The following is a 27,575-nucleotide window of genomic DNA, read 5'->3' on the forward strand; positions in this document are numbered from 1 at the left end:
CCAGGACCCCAAAACGGGACCCCCAAAGCGAACACCCCCAGACCCCAAAATGAACCCCCAAAATCCCAAAATGAACCCCCGGAACCCCAAAATGAACCCCCAAAACCCCAAAAAGAGCCCCGCGGGACCCTAAAACGAGACCCCAAAACGCCCCCCCCGGACCCCAAAATGAGCCCCCCGCACCCCAAAACCAGACCCCAAAACGAAGCCCAGGGCACCTCAAAATGAGCCCCCCCAAAAGCCCTAAAAGGAGCCCCCAGCACCCCAAAATGAACCCCCCGGAACCCCAAAAGGAGCCCCCCAAGACCCTAAAACGAGACCCCCAAAGCGAACACCCCGGACCCCGAAATGAACCCCAAAATGAATCCCCAAAATCCCAAAAGGAGCCCCCAGAATCCCAAAAGGAGCCCCGGGACCCCAAAACGAGACTCCAAAATGAGCCCCCCAAAAGCCCTAAAAGGAGCTCCCAGAACCCCAAAATGAACCCCCCAAATGAACCCCCAGAACCCCAAAATGAACCCCAAAATGAACCCCCAGAACCCCAAAATGAACCCCAAAATGAACCCCCAGAACCCCAAAACGGGACCCCCAAAGCGAACACCCCCAGACCCCAAAATGAACCCCCAAAATCCCAAAATGAACCCCGGAACCCCAAAATGAACCCCTAAAAGCCCTAAAAGGAGCCCCCAAAACCCCAAAATGAACCCCCCGGAACCCCAAAAGGAGCCCCCGGCACCCTAAAACGAGACCCCAAAACGCCCCCCCCGGACCCCAAAATGAGCCCTCCAGCACCCCAAAACCAGACCCCAAAACGAAGCCCAGGGCACCCCAAAACGAGCGCCCCAAAACCCCAAAAAGAACCCCCCGACCCCAAAACCCCGCGCCCCAAACCCCCCCCAGTGGGGTCCAGCCCGGCGGCGTTTTTGGGGTCCCTAAATGGATTTTGGGGTCCCTACACATTTTTTTTTGGGGGGTCCCTCTGCGCTTTGGGGTCTCTGTAGGGCTTTTGGGGGGTCCTTGCACCTTTTAGAGTCCCTGTCCTTTTGGGGTCCCCCATAGATTTGGGGTCCCTGCGCATTTTGGGGTCCTTATAGAATTTTGGGGTTCCCTTCACAATTTTGGGGTCCCCACCCATTTCCCGCCTCGTGCAGAATTTGGGGGGGTCTCTTCTCCCACTCCTGATCCCCCCCCACCCTTTTGGGGTCCCCCCGCCCCCTTTTGGGGTCCCTCCCGTGTTTTGGGGTCCCCCCGCCCATTTTAGGGTCCCCATTTGGAAGCGCGAGTCCTCCGCTCCTGCAGGGGGCGCTGTGCCGCGCTCCCCCCCTACGTCTCGTTGGTTCCGGTGCCGCGTGTCGCTGGTTCCGGTGGCGGCCGCGGAGCGGGAGCGGCCCCGGGAGCGGCCCCGGGAGCGGCCCCGGCGCCGCCATGTGGTTCATGTACGTGCTCAGCTGGCTGTCCCTGCTCGTGCAGGTGGCCTTTGTCACCTTGGCCATCGGTGAGAGCGCCCCGGCGGCTGCGGGAAGGGCTCGGGCCCGCTGCGGCCGTGTCGCGACATGGCGGGGGGAGGGGAGGGGGAGGGGCGGGAAGGGCTGAGGGGAGGGGGGACAGGAGGGGTGGCACCGGGGTGTCCCCAACACCGCGGGGCCCTGGGTGTCCCCAAGCCCTCAGAGTGTCCCCAAGATTTGGGGTCCCTGGGTGTCCCCAGACCCTCAGAGTGTCCCCAAGATTTGGGATCTCTGGGTGTCCCCAAACCCTTAAAATGACCCAGGGATTTGGGGTCTCTGGGTGCCCCTGAGGGCTCTGGGTGTCCCCAAGATTTGGGGTCCCTGGGTGTCCCCAAGCCCTTAAAATGACCCAGGGATTTGGGGTCCCTGGGTGCCATTGAGCCCTCAGGATGTCCCCAAGATTTGGGGTCCCTGGGTGCCCCCAAACCCTTAAATCACTGCAAGGACTGGAGGTCCCTGGGTGCCCCCAAACCCTCAGGATGTCCCTGAGCTTTGGTGTCCCTGGGTGTCCCCAATCCCTTAAATTGTCCCAGGGATTTGGGGTCTCTGGGTGCCCCTGAGGGCTCTGAGTGTCCCCAAGATTTGGGGTCCCTGGGTGTCCCCAAACTCTCAAAGTGTCCCCAAGATTTGGGGTCCCTGGGTGTCCCCAAACTCTCAAAGTGTCCCCAAGATTTGGGGTCCCTGGGTGTCCCACATGGGCTCAGAGTGTCCCCAAGATTTGGGGTCCCAGGGTGTCCCCAATCCCTTAAATTGTCCCAGGGATTTGGGGTCTCTGGGTGCCCTTGAGGGCTCTGAGTGTCCCCAAGATTTGGGGTCTCTGGGTGTCCCCAAACCCTCAGAGTGTCCCCAAGATTTGGGGTCCCTGGGTGTCCCACATGGGCTCTGAGTGTCCCCAAGATTTGGGGTCCCTGAGTGTCCCCAACACTGCGAGTTCCTGGGTGTCCCCACGCCCTCAGACTGTCCCTGGGATTTGGGGTCTCTGGGTGTCCCCAAACCCTCCCAGTGACCCCAAGATTGGGGTCCCTGGGTGTCCCTGAGTGTTCAGGATGTCCCCAAGATTTGGGGTCCCTGGGTGCCCCCAAACCCTTAAATCACCGCAGGGACTGGAGGTCCCTGGGTGTCCCCAAGCCCTCAAAGTGTCCCCAAGATTTGGGGTCTCTGGGTGTCACCAATCCCTTAAATTGTCCCAGGGATTTGGGGTCTCTGGGTGCCCCTGAGGGCTCTGAGCGTCCCCAAGATTTGGGATCTGTGCGTGTCCCACATGGGCTCAGAGTGACCCTGAGATTTGGGGTCCCTGGGTGTCCCCAAACTCTCAAAGTGTCCCCAACACTGAGGGTCCCTGGGTGTCCCCAAGCCCTCAGAGTGTCCCCAAGGCTGGGAGTCCCTGGCTGTCCCCAAACCCTTAAATTGTCCCAGGGATTTGGGGTCGCTGGGTGCCCCTGAGGGCTCTGAGTGTCCCCAAGATTTGGGGTCCCTGGGTGTCCCCAAACCCTTAAATTGTCCCAGGGATTTGGGGTCGCTGGGTGCCCTTCGGGGCTCTGAGTGTCCCCAAGATTTGGGGTCCCTGGGTGTCCCCAAACCCTTAAATTGTCCCAGGGATTTGGGGTCTCTGGGTGCCCTTCGGAGCTCTGAGTGTCCCCAAGATTTGGGGTCCCTGGGTGTCCCACATGGGCTGAGAGTGACCCTGAGATTTGGGGGTCTCTGGGTGTCCCCAAACCCTCCCAATGTCCCCAAGATTTGGGGTCCCAGGGTGTCCTCGAGCGCTCAGGATGTCCCTGAGCTTTGGGGTCCCTGGGTGTCCCCAAGCCCTTAAAATGACCCGGGGATTTGGGGTCCCTGGGTGCCATTGAGCCCTCAGGATGTCCCCAAGATTTGGGATCCTGGGGTGTCACCAATCCCTTAAATCACCACAGGGACTGGAGGTGCCTGGGTGTCCCCAAACCCACAGAGTGTCCCCAAGATTTGGGGTCCCTGGGTGTCCCCAAACCCTCAGAGTGTCCCCAAGATTTGGGGTCCCTGGGTGTCCCCAAACCCTCAGAGTGTCCCCAAGATTGGGGTCCACTGGGAGTCCCTGAGTGTTCAGGATGTCCCCAAGCTTTGGAGTCTCTTGGTGTCCCCAGGGGCTCAGAGTGTCCCCAAGATTTGGGATCAATGGGTGTCCCCAATCCCTTAAATTGTCCCAGGGATTTGGGGTCCCTGGGCCAGTGCCAGCTGCGGTGCCAGCGGTGCCAGCGGTGCCAGCTGTGCCAGCTGTGCCAGTGGTGCCAGCGGTGCCAGCAGTGCCAGCAGTGCCAGCTGTGCCGGTGGTGCCAGCTGTGCCAGCGGTGCCAGCGGTGCCAGTGGTGCCAGCGGTGCCAGCGGTGCCAGCAGTGCCAGCGGTGCCAGCTGTGCCAGCTGTGCCAGCAGTGCCAGCTGTGCCAGCGGTGCCGGCTGTGCCAGCTGTGCCAGCAGTGCCAGCTGTGCCAGCAGTGCCAGCTGTGCCAGCGGTGCCGGCTGTGCCAGCTGTGCCAGCAGTGCCAGCTGTGCCAGCTGTGCCAGCGGTGCCAGCGGTGCCAGCGGTGCCAGTGGTGCCAGCAGTGCCAGCGGTGCCAGCTGTGCCAGCTGTGCCAGCGGTGCCAGCAGTGCCAGCAGTGCCAGCTGTGCCAGCTGTGCCAGCAGTGCCAGCAGTGCCAGCTGTGCCGGCGGTGCCGGCTGTGCCAGCTGTGCCAGCTGTGCCAGCTGTGCCAGCGGTGTCCCCGCTGTCCCCGCAGCGGCCGGGCTCTACTACCTGGCGGAGCTGATCGAGGAGTACACGGTGGCCACCAGGAGGATCATCAAATCCATGATCTGGGTGAGTGCTGGGAGCCCCAAATCCTGAATCCCCAAATCCTGGAACCCCAAATCCCTGAATCCCCAAATCCCTGAATCCCCAAATCCTGGAACCCCAAATCCTGGAACCCCAAATCCCTGAATCCCAAATCCTGGAACCCCAAATCCCTGAATCCCAAATCCTGAATCCCCAAATCCTGGAACCCCAAAACCTGAAACTCCAAATCCTGGAACCCCAAATCCCTGAAACCCCAAATCCCTGAAACCCCAAATTCCTGGGAAACCCAAATCCTGAAACTCCAAATCCTGAAATCCCAAATCCTGAAATACCAAATCCCTGAATCCCCAAATCCCTGAAACCGCAAACACCGGAAACCCCAAATCCTGAAATCCCAAATCCTGAAATCCCAAATCCTGAAACCCCAAAACCTGAAACCCCAAATCCCTGAAACCCTAAACACCGGAAACCCCAAATCCTGAAATCCCAAATCCTGAAACCCCAAATCCCTGAAACCCTAAACACCAGAAACACCAAATCCTGAAACCCCAAATCCCTGAAACCCCAAATCCCAAAAACTCCAAATTGCAAAAACCCCAAATCCTGAAACACCAAATTCTGAAACCCCAAATCCTGAATCCCCAAATTCTGAAACCCCAAAACCTGAAACCCCAAACCCTAAACACTGGAAACCCCAAATCCTGAAACCCCAAATCCCCATTTATCCCATTTCTCCCCTTTTCCCCATTTCCCCGTTCTTCCCCATTTATTTCCCATTTCCCCATTTTATTCCAATTTTCCCATTTTATTCCTCTTTTACCCCAAATATTTCCCCATTTTCCCCCCTTTTTCCCCATTAATCCCCATTTCCCTCCTTTTTATCCCCATTTCCTCCCTTTTATCCCCATTAATCCCCATTTTATCCCCATTTCCCCCATTAATCCCCATTTATTCTCTTTTATCCCCATTAATCCCCCTTTTATACCCTTTTTATCCCCATTTCTCCCCATTTTCTCCCCCATTTCCCCCCCATTTCCCCCTTTTATCCCCATTTCCCCCCCTTTATCCCCATTAATCCCCCATTTCCCCGCTTTTATCCCTATTTTATCCCCATTAATCCCCATTTTCCCCCCATTCCCCTTATTAACCCCCATTTTATCCCCTTTTATCCCTATTTATCCACATTTTCCCCCTTTTATCCCCATTTCCTCCCCCATTTCCCCCCATTTCCCCCCTTTTTATCCCCATTTCCCTGCTTTATCCCCATTAATCCCCATTTTATCCCCATTTTATCCCCATTTGCCCCCATTTCCCCCCTTTATGCTCATTAATCCCGTTTTTATCCCCTTTTACCCCCTTTTATCCCAATTTCCCCCCTTTTATCCCCATCCTATCCCCATTTTATCCCCTTCTATCCCCATTTTATCCCCATTTCCCCCCCCTTTATCCCCATTAATCCCCATTTTATCCCCTTTTATCCCTTTTCATCCCCATTTCCCCCCTTTATCCCCATTTTATCCCATTTTATCCCTGTTAATCCCCATTTTATCAATTTTTATCCCCATTTCCCCCCTTTTATCCCCATTAATCCCCATTTCCCCCCATTTTATCCCCTTTTATTCCCATTAATCCCCATTTCCCCCCATTAATCCCCATTTTATCCCCTTTTATCCCCATTTCCCCCCCTTTATCCCACTTAATCCCCATTTTATCCCCATTTTATCCCATTTTATCCCCATTTCTCCCCTTTTATCCCCATTTTATCCCAATTTTATCCCCTTTTATCCCTTTTAATCCCCATTTTTTCCCCTTTTATCCCCATTTTATCCCATTTATCCCCATTAATCCCATTTTATCCCCTTTTTGTCCCTATTTTATCCCCTTTTATCCCCATTATATCCCAATTTCCCCCCATTTTATTCCCATTTCTCCCCTTTTATCCCCATTAATCCCCATTTCCCCCCATTTCCCCCAATTTTCCCCCATTTTATCCCCTTTTATCCCCATTATCCCCCTTTTATCCCCATTTTATCCCCCTTTATCCCTTTTTATCCCAATTTCCCCCCCTTTATCCCACTTAATCCCCATTTAATCCCCATTTTCCCCCATTTGATCCCATTTTATCCCCATTAATCCCCATTTTATCCCCATTTCCCCCCATTTTATCCCCATTTTATCCCCATTTCTCCCCTTTTATCCCCATTAATCCCCATTTACCCCCATTTCCCCCCATCAATCCCCATTTTATCCCCATTTCCCCCCATTTTATCCCCATTAATCCCAATTTCCCCCCATTTTATCCCCATTTTATCCCCATTTCCCCCCATTTTATCCCCATTTTATCCCCATTTCTCCCCTTTTATCCCCATTAATCCCCATTTACCCCCATTTCCCCCCATCAATCCCCATTTTATCCCCATTTCCCCCCATTTTATCCCCATTAATCCAAATTTTCCCCCATTTTATCCCCATTTTATCCCCATTTTATCCCCATTAATCCCCATTTTATCCCCATTAATCCCCATTTCCCTCCATTTCCCCCCATTTCCCCCCATTAATCCCCATTATATCCCCATTTCCCCCCATTTTATCCCCATTTTATCCCCATTTCTCCCCTTTTATCCCCATTTCCCCCATTTCCCCCCCCCCCCCCCATCCCCCATGCCCATTAACCCCTTCCGTGCCGCAGTTCTCCTCGGCCGTGCACGTGGGGCTGTTCCTGTTCGAGCAATTCCCGGCGCTGCTGGTGGCCACGGGGCTCTTCAGCAACCTGGTGTACGTGGGGCTGCTGCAGAGCTTCCCCTGCCTGGCGCTCGGCTCCTCCAACTTCCTCCTCTCCTGCGGTCAGCACCGGCCTTTGGGGTTTTAGTGGGGTTTAGTGGGGTTTTAGTGGGGTTTAGTGGGGTTTTAGTGGGGTTTTAGTGGGGTTTTAGTGGGGTTTAGTGGGGTTTTAGTGGGGTTTAGTGGGGTTTAGTGGGGTTTTAGTGGGGTTTTTGTGGGGTTTTAGTGGGGTTTATTGGGGTTTTAGTGGGGTTTAGTGGGGTTTAGTGGGGATTTAGTGGGGTTTAGTGGGGTTTAGTGGGGTTTTAGTGGGGTTTATTGGGGTTTTAGTGGGGTTTAGTGGGGTTTTAGTGGGGTTTTTGTGGGGTTTTAGTGGGGTTTAGTGGGGTTTAGTGGGGTTTTAGTGGGGTTTAGTGGGGTTTTAGTGGGGTTTAGTGGGGTTTTAGTGGGGTTTATTGGGGTTTTAGTGGGGTTTAGTGGGGTTTAGTGGGGTTTTAGTGGGGTTTAGTGGGGTTTTAGTGGGGTTTAGTGGGGTTTTAGTGGGGTTTATTGGGGTTTTAGTGGGGTTTAGTGGGGTTTATTGGGGTTTTAGTGGGGGTTTAGTGGGGTTTTAGTGGGGTTTTAGTGGGGTTTTAGTGGGGTTTTAGTGGGGTTTTAGTGGGGTTTAGTGGGGTTTTAGTGGGGTTTTAGTGGGACTCCTTGGCAGCCTGGTGTACGTGGGGCTGCTGCAGAGCTTCCCCTGCCTGGCGCTCGGCTCCTCCAACTTCCTCCTCTCCTGCGGTCAGCACCGGCATTTGGGGTTTAGTGGGGTTTTAGTGGGGTTTAGTGGGGTTTTAGTGGGGTTTATTGGGGTTTTAGTGGGGTTTAGTGGGGTTTAGTGGGGTTTTAGTGGGGTTTAGTGGGGTTTTAGTGGGGTTTAGTGGGGTTTTAGTGGGGTTTAGTGGGGTTTAGTGGGGTTTTAGTGGGGTTTTAGTGGGGTTTAGTGGGGATTTAGTGGGGTTTAGTGGGGATTTAGTGGGGTTTTAGTGGGGTTTTAGTGGGGTTTATTGGGGTTTTAGTGGGGTTTAGTGGGGTTTTAGTGGGGTTTATTGGGGTTTTAGTGGGGTTTTAGTGGGGTTTAGTGGGGTTTATTGGGGTTTTAGTGGGGTTTTAGTGGGGTTTTAGTGGGGTTTAGTGGGGTTTAGTGGGGTTTTAGTGGGGTTTTAGTGGGGTTTAGTGGGGTTTATTGGGGTTTTAGTGGGGTTTTAGTGGGGTTTTAGTGGGGTTTTAGTGGGGTTTAGTGGGGTTTTAGTGGGGTTTTAGTGGGGTTTTAGTGGGGTTTAGTGGGGTTTTAGTGGGGTTTATTGGGGTTTTAGTGGGGTTTTAGTGGGGTTTTAGTGGGGTTTTAGTGGGGTTTTAGGGGGGTTTTAGTGGGGTTTTAGGGGGGTTTTAGTGGGGTTTATTGGGGTTTTAGTGGGGTTTATTGGGGTTTTAGTGGGGTTTTAGTGGGGTTTAGTGGGGTTTTAGTGGGGTTTTAGTGGGGTTTAGTGGGGTTTAGTGGGGTTTTAGTGGGGTTTAGTGGGGTTTAGTGGGGTTTTAGTGGGGTTTAGTGGGGTTTTAGTGGGGTTTAGTGGGGTTTAGTGGGGTTTTAGTGGGGTTTTAGTGGGGTTTAGTGGGGTTTTAGTGGGGTTTAGTGGGGTTTATTGGGGTTTTAGTGGGTTTTATTGGGGTTTTAGTGGGGTTTTAGTGGGGTTTTAGTGGGGTTTAGTGGGGTTTAGTCGGGTTTTAGTGGGGTTTAGTGGGGTTTAGTGGGGTTTAGTGGGGTTTTAGTGGGGTTTATTGGGGTTTTAGTGGGGTTTTAGTGGGGTTTTAGTGGGGTTTATTGGGGTTTTAGTGGGGTTTAGTGGGGTTTAGTGGGGTTTTAGTGGGGTTTAGTGGGGTTTTAGTGGGGTTTATTGGGGTTTTAGTGGGGTTTAGTGGGGTTTAGTGGGGTTTTAGTGGGGTTTTAGTGGGGTTTTAGTGGGGTTTTAGTGGGGTTTTAGTGGGGTTTAGTGGGGTTTAGTGGGGTTTAGTGGGGTTTTAGTGGGGTTTTAGTGGGGTTTAGTGGGGTTTAGTGGGGTTTAGTGGGGTTTTAGTGGGGTTTTAGTGGGGTTTAGTGGGGTTTATTGGGGTTTTAGTGGGGTTTATTGGGGTTTTAGTGGGGTTTTAGTGGGGTTTTAGTGGGGTTTAGTGGGGTTTAGTCGGGTTTTAGTGGGGTTTAGTGGGGTTTAGTGGGGTTTTAGTGGGGTTTTAGTGGGGTTTATTGGGGTTTTAGTGGGGTTTAGTGGGGTTTTATTGGGGTTTTATTGGGGTTTTAGTGGGGTTTTAGTGGGGTTTAGTGGGGTTTAGTGGGGTTTTAGTGGGGTTTTAGTGGGGTTTATTGGGGTTTTAGTGGGGTTTCAGTGGGGTTTTAGTGGGGTTTTAGTGGGGTTTATTGGGGTTTTAGTGGGGTTTAGTGGGGTTTAGTGGGGTTTAGTGGGGTTTTAGTGGGGTTTAGTGGGGTTTTAGTGGGGTTTTAGTGGGGTTTATTGGGGTTTTATTGGGGTTTATTGGGGTTTTAGTGGGGTTTTAGTGGGGTTTTAGGGGGGTTTTAGTGGGGTTTATTGGGGTTTTATTGGGGTTTATTGGGGTTTTATTGGGGTTTTAGTTGGGTTTTATTGGGGTTTAGTGGGGTTTAGTGGGGTTTTAGTGGGGTTTATTGGGGTTTATTGGGGTTTATTGGGGTTTTAGTGGGGTTTATTGGGGTTTTAGTGGGGTTTTAGTGGGGTTTTAGTGGGGTTTAGTGGTGTTTTAGTGGGGTTTTAGTGGGGTTTAGTGGGGTTTTAGTGGGGTTTAGTGGGGTTTTAGTGGGGTTTTAGTGGGGTTTAATGGGGTTTTAGTGGGGTTTAGTGGGGTTTTAGTGGGGTTTTAGTGGGGTTTTAGTGGGGTTTAGTGGGGTTTTAGTGGGGTTTATTGGGGTTTTAGTGGGGTTTAGTGGGGTTTTAGTGGGGTTTATTGGGGTTTTAGTGGGGTTTATTGGGGTTTTAGTGGGGTTTTAGTGGGGTTTTAGTGGGGTTTAGTGGGGTTTTAGTGGGGTTTATTGGGGTTTTAGTGGGGTTTTAGTGGGGTTTAGTGGGGTTTTAGTGGGGTTTAGTGGGGTTTATTGGGGTTTTATTGGGGTTTATTGGGGTTTTATTGGGGTTTTAGTGGGGTTTATTGGGGTTTATTGGGGTTTAGTGGGGTTTTAGTGGGGTTTTAGTGGGGTTTTAGTGGGGTTTAGTGGGGTTTAGTGGGGTTTTAGTGGAGTTTATTGGGGTTTTAGTGGGGTTTTAGTGGGGTTTTAGTGGGGTTTATTGGGGTTTTAGTGGGGTTTAGTGGAGTTTATTGGGGTTTTAGTGGGGTTTTAGTGGGGTTTTAGTGGGGTTTATTGGGGTTTTATTGGGGTTTTAGTGGGGTTTTAGTGGGGTTTATTGGGGTTTTAGTGGGGTTTAGTGGGGTTTTAGTGGGGTTTTAGTGGGGTTTTAGTGGGGTTTAGTGGTGTTTTAGTGGGGTTTTAGTGGGGTTTAGTGGGGTTTTAGTGGGGTTTAGTGGGGTTTTAGTGGGGTTTTAGTGGGGTTTATTGGGGTTTTAGTGGGGTTTTAGTGGGGTTTAATGGGGTTTTAGTGGGGTTTAGTGGGGTTTTAGTGGGGTTTTAGTGGGGTTTTAGTGGGGTTTAGTGGGGTTTTAGTGGGGTTTATTGGGGTTTTAGTGGGGTTTTTTGGGGTTTTAGTGGGGTTTATTGGGGTTTTAGTGGGGTTTTAGTGGGGTTTTAGTGGGGTTTAGTGGGGTTTTAGTGGGGTTTATTGGGGTTTTAGTGGGGTTTTAGTGGGGTTTAGTGGGGTTTAGTGGGGTTTTAGTGGGGTTTATTGGGGTTTTAGTGGGGTTTAGTGGGGTTTTAGTGGGGTTTATTGGGGTTTTATTGGGGTTTATTGGGGTTTTATTGGGGTTTTAGTGGGGTTTATTGGGGTTTATTGGGGTTTAGTGGGGTTTTAGTGGGGTTTTAGTGGGGTTTAGTGGAGTTTATTGGGGTTTTAGTGGGGTTTTAGTGGGGTTTTAGTGGAGTTTATTGGGGTTTTAGTGGGGTTTTAGTGGGGTTTTAGTGGGGTTTATTGGGGTTTAGTGGGGTTTTAGTGGGGTTTAGTGGGGTTTAGTGGGGTTTATTGGGGTTTTAGTGGGGTTTAGTGGGGTTTTAGTGGGGTTTTAGTGGGGTTTAGTGGGGTTTATTGGGGTTTTAGTGGGGTTTTAGTGGGGTTTTAGTGGGGTTTAGTGGGGTTTAGTGGGGTTTAGTGGGGTTTTAGTGGGGTTTATTGGGGTTTTAGTGGGGTTTTAGTGGGGTTTTAGTGGGGTTTAGTGGGGTTTAGTGGGGTTTATTGGGGTTTAGTGGGGTTTAGTGGGGTTTTAGTGGGGTTTAGTGGGGTTTTAGTGGGGTTTTAGTGGGGTTTTAGTGGGGTTTAGTGGGGATTTAGTGGGGTTTTAGTGGGGTTTTAGTGGGGTTTTAGTGGGGTTTAGTGGGGTTTAGTGGGGTTTAGTGGGGTTTTAGTGGGGTTTAGTGGGGTTTTAGTGGGGTTTTAGTGGGGTTTTAGTGGGGTTTAGTGGGGATTTAGTGGGGTTTAGTGGGGTTTTAGTGGGGTTTAGTGGGGTTTTAGTGGGGTTTTAGTGGGGTTTTAGTGGGGTTTTAGTGGGGTTTAGTGGGGATTTAGTGGGGTTTTAGTGGGGTTTTAGTGGGGTTTATTGGGGTTTTAGTGGGGTTTAGTGGGGGTTAGTGGGGTTTTAGTGGGGTTTAGTGGGGTTTATTGGGGTTTTAGTGGGGTTTAGTGGGGTTTATTGGGGTTTTAGTGGGGTTTAGTGGGGTTTTAGTGGGGTTTATTGGGGTTTTAGTGGGGTTTTAGTGGGGTTTATTGGGGTTTTAGTGGGGTTTTAGTGGGGTTTAGTGGGGTTTTAGTGGGGTTTATTGGGGTTTTAGTGGGGTTTTAGTGGGGTTTATTGGGGTTTAGTGGGGTTTAGTGGGGTTTAGTGGGGTTTAGTGGGGTTTTAGTGGGGTTTTAGTGGGGTTTTAGTGGGGTTTAGTGGGGTTTATTGGGGTTTTAGTGGGGTTTTAGTGGGGTTTAGTGGGGTTTAGTGGGGTTTTAGTGGGGTTTTAGTGGGGTTTTATTGGGGTTTTAGTGGGGTTTTAGTGGGGTTTATTGGGGTTTTAGTGGGGTTTAGTGGGGTTTAGTGGGGTTTATTGGGGTTTTAGTGGGTTTTAGTGGGGTTTAGTGGGGTTTTAGTGGGGTTTTAGTGGGGTTTTAGTGGGGTTTAGTGGGGTTTATTGGGGTTTTAGTGGGTTTTAGTGGGGTTTAGTGGGGTTTTAGTGGGGTTTTAGTGGGGTTTAGTGGGGTTTATTGGGGTTTTAGTGGGGTTTCAGTGGGGTTTTAGTGGGGTTTTAGTGGGGTTTATTGGGGTTTTAGTGGGGTTTTAGTGGGGTTTAGTGGGGTTTAGTGGGGTTTTAGTGGGGTTTATTGGGGTTTTAGTGGGGTTTTAGTGGGGTTTAGTGGGGTTTTAGTGGGGTTTTAGTGGGGTTTAGTGGGGTTTTAGTGGGGTTTAGTGGGGTATTAGTGGGGTTTAGTGGGGTTTAGTGGGGTTTTAGTGGGGTTTAGTGGGGTTTTAGTGGGGTTTTAGTGGGGTTTATTGGGGTTTTAGTGGGGTTTAGTGGGGTTTTAGTGGGGTTTAGTGGGGTTTTAGTGGGGTTTATTGGGGTTTTAGTGGGGTTTTAGTGGGGTTTAGTGGGGTTTTAGTGGGGTTTAGTGGGGTTTTAGTGGGGTTTAGTGGGGATTTAGTGGGGTTTTAGTGGGGTTTTAGTGGGGTGTTTTAGTGGGGGTTTAGTGGGGTTTAGTGGGGTTTTAGTGGGGTTTATTGGGGTTTTAGTGGGGGTTTAGTGGGGATTTAGTGGGGTTTTAGTGGGGTTTAGTGGGGTTTTAGTGGGGTTTTAGTGGGGTTTAGTGGGGTTTTAGTGGGGTTTAGTGGGGTTTTAGTGGGGTTTAGTGGGGTTTTAGTGGGGTTTAGTGGGGATTTAGTGGGGTTTTAGTGGGGTTTTAGTGGGGTTTATTGGGGTTTTAGTGGGGTTTAGTGGGGTTTTAGTGGGGTTTTTGTGGGGTTTTAGTGGGGTTTAGTGGGGTTTAGTGGGGTTTTAGTGGGGTTTAGTGGGGTATTAGTGGGGTTTAGTGGGGTTTATTGGGGTTTTAGTGGGGTTTAGTGGGGTTTTAGTGGGGTTTTAGTGGGGTTTTAGTGGGGTTTTTGTGGGGTTTTAGTGGGGTTTAGTGGGGTTTATTGGGGTTTTAGTGGGGTTTAGTGGGGTTTTAGTGGGGTTTTAGTGGGGTTTATTGGGGTTTTAGTGGGGTTTAGTGGGGTTTAGTGGGGATTTAGTGGGGTTTTAGTGGGGTTTAGTGGGGTGTTTTAGTGGGGGTTTAGTGGGGTTTATTGGGGTTTTAGTGGGGGTTTAGTGGGGATTTAGTGGGGTTTAGTGGGGTTTAGTGGGGTTTTAGTGGGGTTTTAGTGGGGTTTTAGTGGGGTTTAGTGGGGTTTAGTGGGGTTTTAGTGGGGTTTGTTTGGGATTTATTTGGGATTTCTTTGGGATTTTATTTGGGATTTTTTGGGGATTTTTTGGGATTTTCTGCAGATTTTTTCGTGATTTTTTTGGGATTGTTCGCGGATTTTTTGTGATTTTTGGAGGATTTTTTGGGGATTTTTTCATGATTTTTTGGGATTTTTTTGTGATTTTTTGGGGATTTTTTTGTGATTTTTTTGGGATTTTTGGAGGATTTTTTGGGGATTTTTTTGGGATTTGTTTGGGATTTTATTTGGGATTTTTTAGGGATTTTTTGGTGATGTTTTGCAGGTTTTTTTGTGATTTTTTGGGGATTTTTTGGTGATTTTTTCATGATTTTTTGGGAATTTTTTGGGATTTTTCTGAGATTTTTTCATTATTTTTCTGGGATTTTTTTGGGATTTTTTTGGGATTTTTCGCAGATTTTTTCATGATTTTTCGGGGATTTTCTAGTGATTTTTTTGGGATTTTTTTGTGATTTTTTGGGGATTTTTTGAGGATTTTTTGAGGATTTTTTTTAATTTTCTTTTTGATTTCTTTTGGGAATTTTTTCGTTATTTTTTTGGGATTTTTTAGGGATTTCTTAGGGATTTTTTGGGAGTTTTCGGGGATTTTTTTTTGGATTTTTTCGTGATTTTTTGAGGATTTTTGAGGATTTTTTGGGATTGTTTTTTATTTCTTTTTACTTTTTAAAATTTTTTTCATGATTTTTTGGGGATTTTATTTGGGATTTTTAGAGATTTTTGGGATTTTTCGGGATTTTTTTCGTGATTTCTCGGGGATGTTTTCATTATTTTTGGGGGATTTTTTCAGGATTTTTTTTTGGATTTTTTGGTGATTTTTTGGTGATTTTTTCGTGATTTTTTGGGGATTTTTTGGGGATTTTTTGGGGCTTTTTCATGGATTTTTTCGTGATTTTTTGGGGATATTTTTGTGATTTTTTGGTGATTTTTTGGTGATTTTTTCTGTTTTTTTTAGGATTTATTTAGGATTTTTTTTTTTCATTTTTTGAGTATTTTTTGAGGATATTTTAGGATTTATTTTCGATTTTTTAGGAATTTTTTGGGGATTTTTTTGTGATTTTTTCGGGATTTTCTTGAGGATTTTTTGAAGATTTTTGGAGCATTTTTCCAGGATTTTTTGAGGATTTTCAAACAAATAATTCAGAATTTTGGGCTTTTTTTTTGAGTAAATATTTTGAAATTTCGGGGGATATTTGGAGGAATTTTAGGGACATAATTGGGGATTTTTGGGGGATTTTTTGGCAGATTTTTTTGGGAATTATTGGCGATTTTGGGGGATTTTTTAAGGAAATATTTTGAAATTTCAGGGGATTTTTGCAGGAATTTTTAGGGATTTTTTGGCATTGATCCCAGTTGAACGGGAGGGCTCCAAATGTTGGAATTTTCCAATCCCGATTTTTTTTTTTTTCCCTATTTTTCCCCCACAGTTCTGGTCGTGCTCAATCACTACCTGGCATTCCAATATTTTGCTGAGGAATTTTACCTTTTCTCCGAGGTGAGATCCCAAAAATTCCAGGGGAAAAAAAAAAAAAAAAAATCCCAATTTTTGGGTCGGTAATTCTCTCTAAATTCCAACAAAATAAAAATTAAAATTTTTTTTTTTTCCTAATTTTTTTTTTTTTTTGGGGGGTTTCTTGCGGTTTTGAAATTCCTTTCGAGCTTGGGATTTTCCCAGGAAATTCCAGGAATGTGGAATCTTAATCCCAATTTATCCCGAAAATGCCAAAATTTGTAGGAATTAGAAAAAATTTTAGGAAAAAAAATAGGAATTAAACCATTGAAATTCCATTTTTTTTACCAATTTAACCCCAAATTTTTTTTTCCCATTCCTGATTTTTCTGCTGGAATTTCCTGGCAAAAATCCCAAGAGGGGCCAAAATTCCATAAAAAAAAACTGTGGAAAATCCAATTTTTCCCTGTTTTTTTTTTTTTTTTTTTTCCCCATTAATTTAATTAATTTTCCCATGGGGATTGATTTGAATTAATTCAAAATCTTCATTTAATTAATCCTTAATTAAAATCTGGGAATTCCAAACCAGGAAGAGCAAAAAAAAGAAAAAAAAAAAAAAAAAAATTGGGAACATCTCGATGGAAATTTTTTATCCCACAAAAAAAAGGGGGGGGTGGAATTTTTCCGTAGGAATTTCTTGGAATTTTGGGGGTTTTGGGTTGGAATTTGGGGATTTCCAGTTGGATTTTTGGGGGTTTGGAATTTTGGGAATTCCGGGTTGGAATTTTGGGGGTTTTGGGTTGGAATTTGGGGGTTTGAAGTTGGAATTTTGGGGTTGGGATTTTGGGAATTCTGGGTTGGAATTTGGGTTTTTTGGGGTTGGAATTTTGGGAATTCTGGTTGGAATTTGAGGTTTTGGAATTTTGGGAATTCTGGGTTGGAATTTTGGGATTTCCAGTTGGAATTTTGGGTTGGAATTTTGAGAATTCCAGTTGGAATTTGATGTTTTGGCGTTGGAATTTTGGGAATTCTGGGGTGGAATTTGGGGTTTTGGCTTGGAAATTGGGGTTTTTTGGGTTGGAATTTTGGGATTTCCAGGTAGAATTTTGGGATTTCCAGTTGGAATTTTGGGGTTGGAATTTTGGGAATTCCACTTGGAATTTTGGGAATTCTGGGTTGGAATTTTGGGGGTTTTGGGTTGGAATTTGGGGGTTTGGAGTTGGAATTTTGGGGTTGGAATTTTGGGGTTTTTGGGTTGGAATTTTGGGAATTCTGGTTGGAATTTTGGGAATTCTGGGTTGGAATTTGGGTTTTTTGGGGTTGGAATTTTTGGAATTCTGGTTGGAATTTGAGGTTTTGGAATTTTGGGAATTCTGGGTTGGAATTTTGGAATTTCCAGTTGGAATTTTGGGTTGGAATTTTGGGGTTTTAGGGTTGGAATTTTGAGAATTCCAGTTGGAATTTGATGTTTTGGCATTGGAATTTTGGGAATTCTGGGTTGGAATTTGGGGTTTTGGCTTGGAAATTGGGGTTTTTGGGTTGGAATTTTGGGATTTCCAGGTAGAATTTTGGGAATTCCAGTTGGAATTTTGGGGTTGGAATTTTGGGAATTCCACTTGGAATTTTGGGAATTCTGGGTTGGAATTTTGGGGGTTTTGGGTTGGAATTTTGGGGGGTTTGGGTTGGAATTTGATGTTTTGGTGTTGGAATTTTGGGAATTCCGGGTTGGAATTTTGGGGTTTTGGCGTTGGAATTTTGGGAATTCCAGTTGGAATTTGGGATTTTTGGTTGGAATTTTGGGGGTTTTGGGTTGGAATTTGGGAATTCCAGTTGGAATTTGGGGTTTTTGGCTTGGAAATTGGGCTTTTTGGGTTGGAATTTTGGGAATTCTGGGTTGGAATTTTGGGAATTTTGGCTTCTTTCAAGAAAGAGCAAAAAATTTTGGGAACAACTCGAGGAAACTTTTCCCCCACAAAAAAAATGGGCTGAGATGGACGCTTTTCCTCAGGAATTCTTGGAATTTTTGGGGAATTCCGGGTCAGAATTTTGGCATTTCTGAGCTGGAATTCTGGGAATTCCGGGTCGGAATTTTGGGAATTCTGCAGGTCCTGGCTTATTTCACCTTCTGCCTGTGGTTGATTCCCTTCGCCTTCTTCGTGTCGCTCTCGGCCGGGGAGAACGTCCTGCCCTCCACGGTGCAGCCCGGAGGTGGGAACGGGGTCGGGAACGGGGTCGGGAACGGGGTCGGGAACGGGGTCGGGAATGGGAACGGGTGGGAAAGGATTTCGAGCTCGTCCGGTTCCGATCCCGCTCAGAACGTCCCGGAAATTTGGGATTTTTGGGGGCACCAAGGGTGACAACGTCGTGGAAATTTGGGATTTTTGGGGGTCCTTGAGCCCTTGGAAAATCCCAGAAATTTGGGATTTTTGGGAGTCCTTGAGCCCTTGAGGAATCCCAGAAATTTGGGCTTCCCAAGAGTGGAGAATGTCCCAGAAATTTGGGATTTTGGGGGGATCCCTGAGCCCTTGGAGAATCCCAAGGGTTGAACGTCCTGAACTCCACGGTGCAGCCTGGAGGTGGGAACGGGGTCGGGAATGGGGATTGGGAACGGGGTCGGGAATGGGGTCAGGAATGGGGTCGGGAATGGGGTCGGGAATGGGGTTGGAATGAGGCTGAGAATGGGGTTGGGAATGGGATTGGTGTTGGGATGGGATTGGGAACGGGATCAGGAATGGGAATGGGTGGGAAAGGATTTTGAGCTCGTCCGGTTCCGATCCCGCTCAGAACGTCCCGGAAATTTGGGATTTTTGGGAGCTCCAAGGGTGACAACGTCGTGGAAATTTGGGATTTTTGGGGGTCCTTGAGCCCTTGAGGAATCCCAGAAATTTGGGCTTCCCAAGAGTGGAGAATGTCCCAGAAATTTGGGATTTTGGGGGGATCCCTGAGCCCTTGGAGAATCCCAAGGGTTGAACGTCCTGAACTCCACAGTGCAGCCCGGAGGTGGGAACGGGGTCGGGAATGGGGTCGGGAAAGGGGATTGGGAACGGGGTCAGGAATGGGGTCGGGAATGGGGTCGGGAATGGGAATGGGTGGGGAAGGATTTCGAGCTCGTCCGGTTCCGATCCCGCTCAGAACGTCCCGGAAATTTGGGATTTTTGGGGGCACCAAGGGTGACAATGTCGTGGAAATTTGGGATTTTTGGGGGTCCTTGAGCCCTTGAGGAATCCCAGAAATTTGGGCTTCCCAAGAGTGGAGAATGTCCCCGAAATTTGGGATTTTGGGGGGATCCCTGAGCCCTTGGAAAATCCCAAGGATTGAATGTCCTGAACTCCATGGGGCAGCCCGGAGGTGGGAACGGGGTCGGGAATGGGATCGGGAATGGGATCAGGAACGGGGTTGGGATAGGATTGGGAATGGGATTGGTGTTGGGATGGGATTGGGAATGGGATCAGGAATGGGAATGGGTGGGGAAGGATTTCGAGCTCGTCCGGTTCCAATCCCGCTCAGAACATCCCGGAAATTTGGGATTTTTGGGGGCACCAAGGGTGACAATGTCTTGGAAATTTGGGATTTTTGGGGATCCTTGAGCCCTTGAGGAATCCCAGAAATTTGGGCTTCCCAAGAGTGGAGAATGTCCCAGAAATTTGGGATTTTGGGGGGATCCCTGAGCCCTTGGAAAATCCCAAGGATTGAATGTCCTGAACTCCACGGTGCAGCCTGGAGGTGGGAACGGGGTCGGGAATGGGATCGGGAATGGGATCAGGAACGGGGTTGGGATAGGATTGGGAATGGGATTGGTGTTGGGATGGGATTGGGAACGGGATCAGGAATGGGAATGGGTGGGAAAGGATTTTGAGCTCGTCCGGTTCCGATCCCGCTCAGAACGTCCCGGAAATTTGGGATTTTTGGGAGCTCCAAGGGTGACAACGTCGTGGAAATTTGGGATTTTTGGGGGTCCTTGAGCCCTTGGAAAATCCCAGAAATTTGGGATTTTTGGGAGTCCTTGAGCCCTTGAGGAATCCCAGAAATTTGGGCTTCCCAAGAGTGGAGAATGTCCCAGAAATTTGGGATTTTGGGGGGATCCCTGAGCCCTTGGAGAATCCCAAGGGTTGAACGTCCTGAACTCCACGGTGCAGCCTGGAGGTGGGAACGGGGTCGGGAATGGGATCGGGAACGGGGTCGGGAATGGGGTCAGGAATGGGGTCGGGAATGGGGTCGGGAATGGGGTTGGAATGAGGCTGAGAATGGGGTTGGGAATGGGATTGGTGTTGGGATGGGATTGGGAACGGGATCAGGAATGGGAATGGGTGGGAAAGGATTTTGAGCTCGTCCGGTTCCGATCCCGCTCAGAACATCCCGGAAATTTGGGATTTTTGGGAGCTCCAAGGGTGACAACGTCGTGGAAATTTGGGATTTTTGGGGGTCCTTGAGCCCTTGGAAAATCCCAGAAATTTGGGCTTCCCAAGAGTGGAGAATGTCCCAGAAATTTGGGATTTGGGGGGATCCCTGAGCCCTTGGAGAATCCCAAGGATTGAATGTCCTGAACTCCACGGTGCAGCCTGGAGGTGGGAACGGGGTCGGGAATGGGATCGGGAATGGGATCAGGAACGGGGTTGGGATAGGATTGGGAATGGGATTGGTGTTGGGATGGGATTGGGAACGGGATCAGGAATGGGAATGGGTGGGAAAGGATTTTGAGCTCGTCCGGTTCCGATCCCGCTCAGAACGTCCCGGAAATTTGGGATTTTTGGGAGCTCCAAGGGTGACAACGTCGTGGAAATTTGGGATTTTTGGGGGTCCTTGAGCCCTTGGAAAATCCCAGAAATTTGGGATTTTTGGGAGTCCTTGAGCCCTTGAGGAATCCCAGAAATTTGGGCTTCCCAAGAGTGGAGAATGTCCCAGAAATTTGGGATTTTGGGGGGATCCCTGAGCCCTTGGAGAATCCCAAGGGTTGAACGTCCTGAACTCCACAGTGCAGCCCGGAGGTGGGAACGGGGTCGGGAATGGGGTCGGGAATGGGGATTGGGAACGGGGTCGGGAATGGGGTCGGGAATGGGGTCGGGAATGGGAATGGGTGGGGAAGGATTTCGAGCTCGTCCGGTTCCGATCCCGCTCAGAACGTCCCGGAAATTTGGGATTTTTGGGGGCACCAAGGGTGACAATGTCGTGGAAATTTGGGATTTTTGGGAGTCCTTGAGCCCTTGGAAAATCCCAGAAATTTGGGCTTCCCAAGAGTGGAGAATGTCCCAGAAATTTGGGATTTGGGGGGATCCCTGAGCCCTTGGAGAATCCCAAGGATTGAATGTCCTGAACTCCACGGTGCAGCCTGGAGGTGGGAACGGGGTCGGGAATGGGATCGGGAATGGGATCAGGAACGGGGTTGGGATAGGATTGGGAATGGGATTGGTGTTGGGATGGGATTGGGAACGGGATCAGGAATGGGAATGGGTGGGAAAGGATTTTGAGCTCGTCCGGTTCCGATCCCGCTCAGAACGTCCCGGAAATTTGGGATTTTTGGGAGCTCCAAGGGTGACAACGTCGTGGAAATTTGGGATTTTTGGGGGTCCTTGAGCCCTTGGAAAATCCCAGAAATTTGGGATTTTTGGGAGTCCTTGAGCCCTTGAGGAATCCCAGAAATTTGGGCTTCCCAAGAGTGGAGAATGTCCCAGAAATTTGGGATTTTGGGGGGATCCCTGAGCCCTTGGAGAATCCCAAGGGTTGAACGTCCTGAACTCCACAGTGCAGCCCGGAGGTGGGAACGGGGTCGGGAATGGGATCGGGAACGGGATCAGGAACGGGGTTGGGATAGGATTGGGAATGGGATTGGTGTTGGGATGGGATTGGGAACGGGATCAGGAATGGGAATGGGTGGGAAAGGATTTCGAGCTCGTCCGGTTCCAATCCCGCTCAGAACATCCCGGAAATTTGGGATTTTTGGGAGCTCCAAGGGTGACAACGTCGTGGAAATTTGGGATTTTTGGGGGTCCTTGAGCCCTTGGAGAATCCCAGAAATTTGGGATCCTTGAGCCTTCAGGGAATCCGAGAAATTTGGGATTTTTGGGGTTTCCCAAGAGTCGAGAATGTCCCAAAAACTTGGGATTTTTGGGGGCATCAAGGGTCAGAATATCCCGGAAATTGGGGATTCCAGAGGCTCAAAGAATCCCAGAAATTTTGGGATCCCTGAATGCCCCCAAAGTCTCCCAGTGTTCCAGAAATTTGGGATCCTTGGGGCTTCCCAAGAGTGGAGAATGTCCCAAAAATTTGGGATTCTTGAGGGTCACCAAGGGTTCAGAACGTCCCAGAAATTTGGGATTTTTGGGGGTCCTTGAGCCCTTGGAAAATCCCAGAAATTTGGGATCCTTGAGCCTTCAGGGAATCCCAGAATTTTGGGATTTTTGGGGGATCTTGAGCCCTTGGAAAATCCCAGAAATTTGGGATTTTTGGGGATCCTTGAGCCCTTGGAAAATCCCAGAAATTTGGGATCCTTGAGCCTTCAGGGAATCCCAGAAATTTGGGATTTTTGGGGGATCTTGAGCCCTTGGAAAATCCCAGAAATTTGGGATTTTTGGGGGTCCTTGAGCCCTTGGAGAATCCCAGAATTCTGGGATTTTTGGGGGATCTTGAGCCCTTGGAAAATCCCAGAAATTTGGGATTTTTGGGGGGCATCAAGGACTTGGAATGACTGAGAAATTTGGGATCCTTGGGTGCTTCGGAATCCTTGGGGAATCCCAAAAATTTGGGGTCCCCGAATGGTTGGAGAATCCCAAGGATTGGGAGAGCCAAGGCCTCAGCGAATCCCAGAAATCTGGGATTTTTGGGGGTCACCAAGAGGTCAGAGTGTCCCAAAAATTTGGGATTTTTTGGAGTCCCCAAAAACTCAGAGAATCCCAGGGACTGGGATTCCCAAAGACCCAGAAATTTGGGATTTTTTTGGGTTCCTCAAGGACTCCGAATATCCCAGAAATTGGAGATCCCAAAGAATCCCAGAAATTTGGGATTCCTTGACACCCCAAAAACTCCGAGAATTCCATGGAATTTGGGATTCCCTGATTCCCCCAAAACCCCAATCCCACATTCCCAGCGGGATCCGGGAGCGACCACAACTTCTTTGGGAATTCCATCCCCAAAATCCCCCAAAATCCCCCAATTCTCCCGTTCCCCTCTGGAATTCTGAGCCCGTTCCCGGTTTTCCGCAGACGACGTCGTCTCCAATTATTTCACCAAGGGGAAAAGAGGGAAACGCTCCGGGATTCTCCTGATTTTCTCCTTTATCAAGGAAGCCATCCTGCCCAGCCGGCAGAAAATCTACTGAAATTCGGGAATATTTGGGAATATTTGGGAATATCCACAAGATCCCCCATGCGGAATATCCCAAATTTTGCCTCTTCCCGCCGGGAATTCTTTGGGAATTCAGAGACTTGGACACTCCTGGAGGTGCCGACCGCGCTTGGGGCTTTCCCTGCTGATTCTTCTCGGGAATGTTTCCGTGGAAAATCTTGGGAATTTGGGGATTTTCCCAGTTCCCTGCGGGGTTGTTTTTGGAGCTGCTCCTGGATTTTTCCTGAGGGTTCGACAAAGCCATGAATTAAAAAAAAAAAAAAAAAGGGGAAAAATCGGGATTCGACGCTGTCCCTTCATCCCGTTTTTCCAGAGGGAATGATCCCAAAAAAAAATTTAAAAAAATCAGGATTTGGGCGGTTTCAATCCTGGAAATTCCCGTTTTTTCCCTCCAGCAAAGCCTTGGGAAGGAGTTGATGGGAAGGGATTTTCCGTGGGAATCTCGGTTTTCCAGGGAATTCCCAAAATTCCGGATTTTTCTGATCCTACAGACCAAGGGGAATGTTGAGAATTCCCAGATTTTTCCTTCCTCCTTTTCCAAAGGGTGAAAATCCTCCGAGGGAACTGCAAATTTCTTCTTGCCCATGAGAAAATTCCTGGGTTTTTGATTTTTTTCCGGATTTTTCCATTCCCACCTCAGCCAGGTTTGGGAATTCCTGATCCAGAGGATTTTTGGAGGAATTTCCAAAAAAAATTCCTTTGGAAAAGCTGGAATTTTCCTCCAAGACCTCTTGGATTGGGGTTTTCTCTTGGTTTTTTTTTATTTTTTTTTTAAATTTTTTCCCCTCTGGAAAATTCCAGGATGGGAATGAGGAAAATCAGGAATTCCTGATTCCTTTCAATCCTGATTTTCCTGGGAATTTTTTTTTCCAGCTGCTTTCCCATATTTTTCTAGCCTGGATTTCCAGGAGCTGAATGAGATTTTAGGGAAATTGTGAAATTCCATAAATATTTAACCAGGAATAGGAAATTCGGGATGAAACCCCCGGAAATTTGGGAAAAAACATTCCCAGAACCACCGGGAATGCGGGAAATTTATGAATAAAGTGGAAAAATCCTGGATTTTCCTTGGGGTTTTGAGGGTTTTTATTGGGATTGGGATTTTTTTCGGGATCCCTGGAAATGTCCAAGGCCAGGTTGGAGCTGGGATTGTGGAATTTGGGTGGAATTTTGCCACGGGAATTCCAGGATTTTGGGGGAAATTCATGGATTCAGATCCCATCCCCCATCCCGTGGAGTTGTGGATTTTCCTGGATCTGGAAAGGGCAGGAAAAGGAAATTCCCAGGCTCTGGAATTTCCATGGAAGCAGCAGGGAGAGCCCCCCCCAAAAAAACAAAAAAAAAGCTGGATTTGGAAAAATACGGGAAAAAAACTCCAAGGTTTGAAGAAATTGAGGAAAAATCTCCAGGAAAATTCCAGAATTTGGAGAAGTTTGGGAAGAAACATCAGGAAAGTTCCGGGAATTGGAGAAATTCAGGAAAAATCTCCAGGAAAGTTCCAGGATTTAAGAAAAATCTGGGAAAAAAATCCAGGATTTGGAGAAATCCGGAAAAAAAATCCAGGAAAGTTCCAGGAATTGAAGAAATTTGGGAAAAACTTCCAGGATTTGGAGAAATCTGGGAAAAAGCTCCAGGGAAGTTCCAGAACTTGGAGAAATTCTGGGGGAAAAAAGGAAATTTCTGGGAATTGGGAAGAATCTGGGAAAAAACTCCAGGAAATGTCCAGGAATTGGAGAAATCCAGGAAAAAACTCCAGGATTTGGGAGAAATCCAGGAAAAAAAAAAACTCCAGGAATTGGGAAAAATCTGGGAAAAATCTCCAGGAAAGTTCCAGGAATTGAAAATCTGGGAAAAACTTCCAGGATTTGGAGAAATCTGGGAAAAAAATCCAGAAAAGTTCCAAGAATTGGAGAAATCTGGGAAAAAACTCCAGGAAAATTCCAGGATTTAGGAAAAATCTGGCAAAAAGCTCCGAAATTTGCAGAAATCTGGAAAAAAAGCTCCAGGAAAGTTCCAGGATTTGAAGAAATTCAGGAAAAACTTCCAAGATTTGGAGAAGTCTGGGAAAAATCTCCAGGAAATTTCCAGGAATTGAAGAAATTTGGGAAAACCCGCCAGGATTTGGTGAAATCTGGGAAAAAACTCCAGGAAAGTTCTGGGATTTTGGAAAATCCAGGAAAAAAACTCCAGGAAAATTCCAGGATTTTGGAAAAATCTGGGAAAAACCTCCAGGATTTGGAGAAATTTGGGAAAAAATTCCGGGAAAGTTCTGGGATTTGTGAAAATCCAGGAAAAAAACTCCAGGAAAATTCCAGGATTTTGGAAAAATCTGGGAAAAACCTCCAGGATTTGGAGAAATTTGGGAAAAAACTCCAGGAAAGTTCTGGGATTTGTGAAAATCCAGGAAAAAAACTCCAGGAAAGTTCCAGGAATTGAAGAAATTTGGGAAAAAACTCCAGGATTTGGTGAAATCTGGGAAAAAACTCCAGGAAAGTTCCAGGAATTGAAGAAATTTGGGAAAAACCTCCAGGATTTGGAGAAATTTGGGAAAAAACTCCAGGAAAGTTCTGGGATTTGTGAAAATCCAGGAAAAAAACTCCAGGAAAATTCCAGGATTTTGGAAAAATCTGGGAAAAACCTCCAGGATTTGGAGAAATCTGGGAAAAAGCTCCAGGAAATTTCCAGGATTTGGAAAAATCTGGGAAAATTTCCTGCTCCTTTTCCAGCAGGAATTTCCTTTTTCCGGGTGGTTTTTTTTTTTTTTTTTTTTTTTTTTGGGTCTCTCCTTCCCAGTTTTCCTCCTGGAAAATCCGCAGGGAAAAGGAGCAGGAATTCAGGGAAATTTGGGAAAAATCCCTCCCAGCTTTAAATCTTTGAGTTCCAGCTGGAGGAAGAGGGAAAAAAAAAAAAAAAACCGGGATAAAAACAAATCCCAGGGAATTCCCAGGGAATGGAGGATTTGGGATTCCCGGAAAAGGAGCTTTGGAATGTCGGGAATAATTCCAGGTTTTTCCCAAATCCAAGGGAAATAAAAGATTTTATTTGGATGTTGTAGAAAAGGAGGAGCTGCCAGAGGTTCTGTGGGATTTTGGGAACGGAATTCCTGAATTTTAGGGGGGATTTTGGGAAGGTGGGATGGAATTCCACGGGATGGGCGGGGTTTGGGTCATTCCCAAGGCAAAGCAGCGCGGAATTCCAGGGGATCCCGTTTTTCCAGGGATTCCCAGGAGGGTGGGAAATTCTGGGAATTGAGGGTGGAAAATTTTGGGGAAAAAAGGTGGAAAATCCCGGGAAATGAGGGGAGGAAAATCCTGGAGAAGTCTTAGGAAAAGAGGGGAGGAAAATCCCGGGAAAGGAGGGGAGGAAAATCCTGGAAAAGTCTTGGGGAAAAAAGATGGAAAATCCTGGGAAAGAGGGGAGGAAAATCCCAGGAAATGAGGGTGGGAAATCTTGGGGAAAAAAGGGTGGAAAAATCTGGGAATTGACGGTGGAAAATCTTGGGGAAAAATGGTGGAAAATCCCTGGAAAGGAGATCAGAAATTTTGGGAAATGAGGGTGGGAATTTCTGGGAATTGAGGGTGGGAAGTCCTGGAAAAGATGCAGGAAAATCTTGGGAAAAAAGGGTGGGAAATCCTTGGAAATTAAGGTGGGAAATCCCAGGAAATGAGGGTGGGAAAACCTGGAAAAATCTTGGGAAAAGAGGGGAGGAAATTCCTGGGAAATGAGGGTGGAAATTCTTGGGAAATGAGAGAAGAAAATCCCAGGAAATGAGGGTGGGAAATCCCAGGAAAGGAGGCAGGAAAATCCTGGGAATGGAGGGTGGAAAATCCTGGGAATATCCTGAGAATGGAGGTTGGGAAATCCTGGGAAAAGAGGTCGGAAAATCTTGGGAAATGAGGGCAGGAAATCCTGGAAAAGTCTTGGGAAAAAAAGGGATGAGAATTCCAGGAAATGAGGATGGGAAATCTTGGGAATTGCTGGTGGGAAATCCCAGGAAAGGAGGCAGGAAAATCTTGGGAATCGAGGGTGGAAAATCCTGGGGAAAATGGTGGAAAATCCCTGGAAAGGAGATCAGAAATTTTGGGAAATGAGGGTGGGAATTTCTGGGAATTGAGGGTGGGAATTCCCAGAAAAGGAAACAGGAAAATCCGGGGAAATTTGGATGGAGAATCTTGGGAAAGGAGGCAGGAAAATCCCAGGAAATGAGGGTGGGAAATCCCAGGAAAGGAGGCAGGAAATCCTGGAAAAGTCTTGGGAAAAAAAGGGAGGAGAATTCCAGGAAATGAGGATGGGAAATCTTGGGAATTGCTGGTGGGAAATCCCAGGAAAGGAGGCAGGAAAATCTTGGGAATCGAGGGTGGAAAATCCTGGGGAAAATGGTGGAAAATCCCTGGAAAGGAGATCAGAAATTTTGGGAAATGAGGGTGGGAATTTCTGGGAATTGAGGGTGGGAAGTCCTGGAAAAGATGCAGGAAAATCTTGGGAAAAAAAGGGTGGGAAATCCTGGGAAAAAAGGGTGGGAAATTTTGGGAATCGAGGGTGGAAAATCTTGGGGAAAAATGGTGGAAAATCCGTGGAAAGGAGATCAGAAATTTTGGGAAATGAGGGTGGGAATTTCTGGGAATTGAGGGTGGGAATTCCCAGAAAAGGAAACAGGAAAATCCGGGGAAATTTGGATGGAGAATCTTGGGAAAGGAGGCAGGAAAATCCCAGGAAATGAGGGTGGGAAATCCTTGGAAAGGAGGCAGGAAAATCCTGGGAATTTGAGGGTGGAAAATCCTGGGAAAGGAGGGTGGAAAATCTTGGGAATGGAGGATGGGAAATCCTGGGAAAAGAGGGTGGAAAATCTCAGGGGAAAAAGGGCGAAAGACCCTGGGAACTGAGGGTGGGAAAATCCCAGGAAAATGAAGGTGGAAAATCCCGGGAAAACGAAGGTGGGAATTCCCAGGAAAGGAGGGCGGGAATTCCCGGGAAAGGAGGGTGGGAATTCCCGGGAAGTGGCGTTCCCTAGGCGTTGTCCCCGCTGTCCCCAGCCCAGCGGGGACGGGGACGC

At 47.9% G+C, this 27,575-nt stretch overlaps 1 protein-coding gene across 1 annotated transcript; it reads left to right on the forward strand.

Moving 5' to 3' along the window:
* Window positions 1-1,285: 1,285 nt before the first annotated feature.
* TEX261 (testis expressed 261) lies at window positions 1,286-23,584 on the forward strand. Its single transcript, XM_053941867.1, has 6 exons — window positions 1,286-1,495; window positions 4,256-4,335; window positions 7,001-7,154; window positions 15,162-15,229; window positions 17,290-17,392; window positions 22,381-23,584. The coding sequence occupies exons 1-6, from the start codon at window positions 1,426-1,428 to the stop codon at window positions 22,494-22,496; spliced, it is 591 nt and encodes a 196-aa protein (XP_053797842.1). The 5' UTR covers window positions 1,286-1,425; the 3' UTR covers window positions 22,497-23,584.
* Window positions 23,585-27,575: the final 3,991 nt, after the last annotated feature.

Source organism: Vidua chalybeata, chromosome 4 (assembly GCF_026979565.1).
Source record: "Vidua chalybeata isolate OUT-0048 chromosome 4, bVidCha1 merged haplotype, whole genome shotgun sequence".
Classification (NCBI taxonomy): Eukaryota; Metazoa; Chordata; class Aves; order Passeriformes; family Viduidae; genus Vidua; species Vidua chalybeata.